This window comes from Solanum pennellii, chromosome 11 (genome assembly GCF_001406875.1).
Source record: "Solanum pennellii chromosome 11, SPENNV200".
Taxonomy (NCBI): Eukaryota; Viridiplantae; Streptophyta; class Magnoliopsida; order Solanales; family Solanaceae; genus Solanum; species Solanum pennellii.
This window is the reverse complement of record NC_028647.1, coordinates 10,411,428-10,413,511: the sequence shown is the minus strand read 5'-3', so window position 1 is coordinate 10,413,511 and position 2,084 is coordinate 10,411,428. Positions and strand designations below refer to the sequence as shown.

Below are 2,084 nucleotides of genomic sequence, written 5' to 3'. Positions count from 1 at the left end.
TTCCTTTTTATTGTCAATTTTTAATTTTAAATTTTCAGGTGATATATTTGAAACCACAAAATTAAATGACATTTTATTACATTCTACTTATCTTAACTTTAATTAAGACTATTATAAGATTTAAAAGTTCTTTTTACTTTATTTCTTAAATTATATATCATGTTAAACTAGACAAATAAAATATAAATTGAACAAGACGAATAGCATAGAAGTGTAACTCATGAGAAGACCCTTTCAAATAATATATAGGTAGACAAAGAAAAAGTCAAAACACAAAAGCTAGCAATAACGCGGAATATTAATTTTGCAATTGGCAGCCAATAGTGACCAAAAAACCACTTCGATTTGCCTATAAATAGTTACTTCTTGGTATCATACACACTTTCCAAATGATGACTACGTCAAACAACTCTTTTGTTGCTATATTTTCTCTTCTCTTACTCTCTAGCATGCAATGTCATGCACAACTTTCTTCCACATTCTATGACCGCACTTGCCCTACGGCTCTCATCACTATTCGTACAAGCATAAGACAAGCAGTTTCAAGTGAACGTCGCATGGCTGCATCCCTCATTCGTCTTCATTTTCATGATTGTTTTGTTCAGGTCGATTATATTAGATGCTCATAAATAATCCCTATGCTTCTCTAAGTACTCAAGTTCAAATTATTGGTTTGATGAAGACGTATATATACTAATTGTAATTTTTGGATTCAACTTTAATTATGTATAGGGTTGTGATGCTTCTATCTTACTTGATGAGACTCCAACGATTGTAAGTGAGAAGACTGCATTGCCAAATCTTGGATCAGCTAGAGGATACGGTATTATAGAAGATGCAAAAAGGGAACTTGAGAAAACATGTCCAGGAGTTGTGTCATGTGCAGACATACTTGCAGTTGCTGCTAGAGATGCATCCACTCTCGTAAGTGCTCCTAATTTGAACTTCATTTTTTTTAATAAAAAAATGCTAGAAAAAGGTATTGTTGGTATATATATACTAATAAATATTATGTCTATTAATAATCAGGTTGGAGGTCCATCATGGACGGTGAAACTCGGAAGAAGAGATTCAACCACTGCAAGTCATACTCTTGCTGAAACTGATCTCCCTGGTCCTTTTGATCCTCTTGATAGGATTATTTCTGGCTTTGCCAACAAAGGCCTTAGCACAAGGGATATGGTTGCTTTATCAGGTAAAACCCTAATTAGTAAATTATCAAACAAAGAATTTTATCGATCATATAATTGTATAGATAAAAAAAATCTAATTATCTTATTAATTATAGGATCACATTCAATTGGACAAGCACAATGTTTTCTTTTTCGCGATAGGATTTACAGTAATGGAACAGACATCGATGCTGGGTTTGCTAGCATTAGAAGACGACAATGTCCTCAAGAAGATCAAAATGGAAACCTAGCTCCACTTGATTTGGTTACACCCAATCAATTAGATAACAATTACTACAAGAACTTGATTCAAAGAAAAGGTCTTCTTCAATCAGATCAAGTCCTTCTTAGTGGAGGGTCAACGGATAGCATTGTTACTGAATATAGCAATAGCCCTCGAGTATTTGCCGCTGATTTTGCTGCAGCCATGATTAAAATGGGAGATATTAGTCCTCTAACTGGTCAAAATGGGATCATAAGAACGGTTTGTGGCGCTATAAATTGATTTTTTCACTTATAAGTATATTTATATTAATTATTTGGATTTATTTTCTCTATGTAATGTGTTCAAAGAAATAAATAAATTCGGTGTGATTCTCTAATGAAGTTCAAATTTCTACCTAATGTTTCACAGATATATTACACAGGGCAAAGGGAAAAAATCTAACCACAAAAAACAAAATAATAAAAATTCCGATCTGTCACATAAGATTTTTCTCTATTTTTACTATTTTCAAGCAACAAGTGAATATAGACCCCAAACACACATAAATAGATTAAACTCTTAATTTCACTACCTATAATAGCCTATTAAAAAGAAAGCCAAATCAATAGTTTTGTTGCCCACTATATTAAATTACTCTTATTAATATATTATTAATATAGATTTCAATCACCCACTGCACAGTTCAC

The 2,084-nt window shown here is 32.3% G+C and overlaps 1 protein-coding gene across 1 annotated transcript; it reads left to right on the top strand.

Annotated features, from left to right (window-relative positions):
- Positions 1-389: 389 nt before the first annotated feature.
- Positions 390-1,774, top strand: LOC107004308 (lignin-forming anionic peroxidase-like). The gene is made up of 4 exons (XM_015202533.1): positions 390-605; positions 733-924; positions 1,030-1,195; positions 1,289-1,774. Exons 1-4 carry the CDS (start codon positions 390-392, stop codon positions 1,675-1,677), a joined length of 963 nt encoding a protein of 320 aa, XP_015058019.1. The 3' UTR covers positions 1,678-1,774.
- The last annotated feature ends 310 nt before the right edge of the window (positions 1,775-2,084 follow it).

Excerpts from the sequence above, each read along its gene's own strand:
- LOC107004308 (XM_015202533.1), top strand. The coding sequence starts at position 390 with ATGATGACTACGTCAAACAACTCTTTTGTTGCTATATTTTCTCTTCTC. Across the intron at positions 606-732 it reads TTCATGATTGTTTTGTTCAG|GGTTGTGATGCTTCTATCTT; the intron begins GTCGATTATATT and ends AATTATGTATAG. Across the intron at positions 925-1,029 it reads CTAGAGATGCATCCACTCTC|GTTGGAGGTCCATCATGGAC; the intron begins GTAAGTGCTCCT and ends ATTAATAATCAG.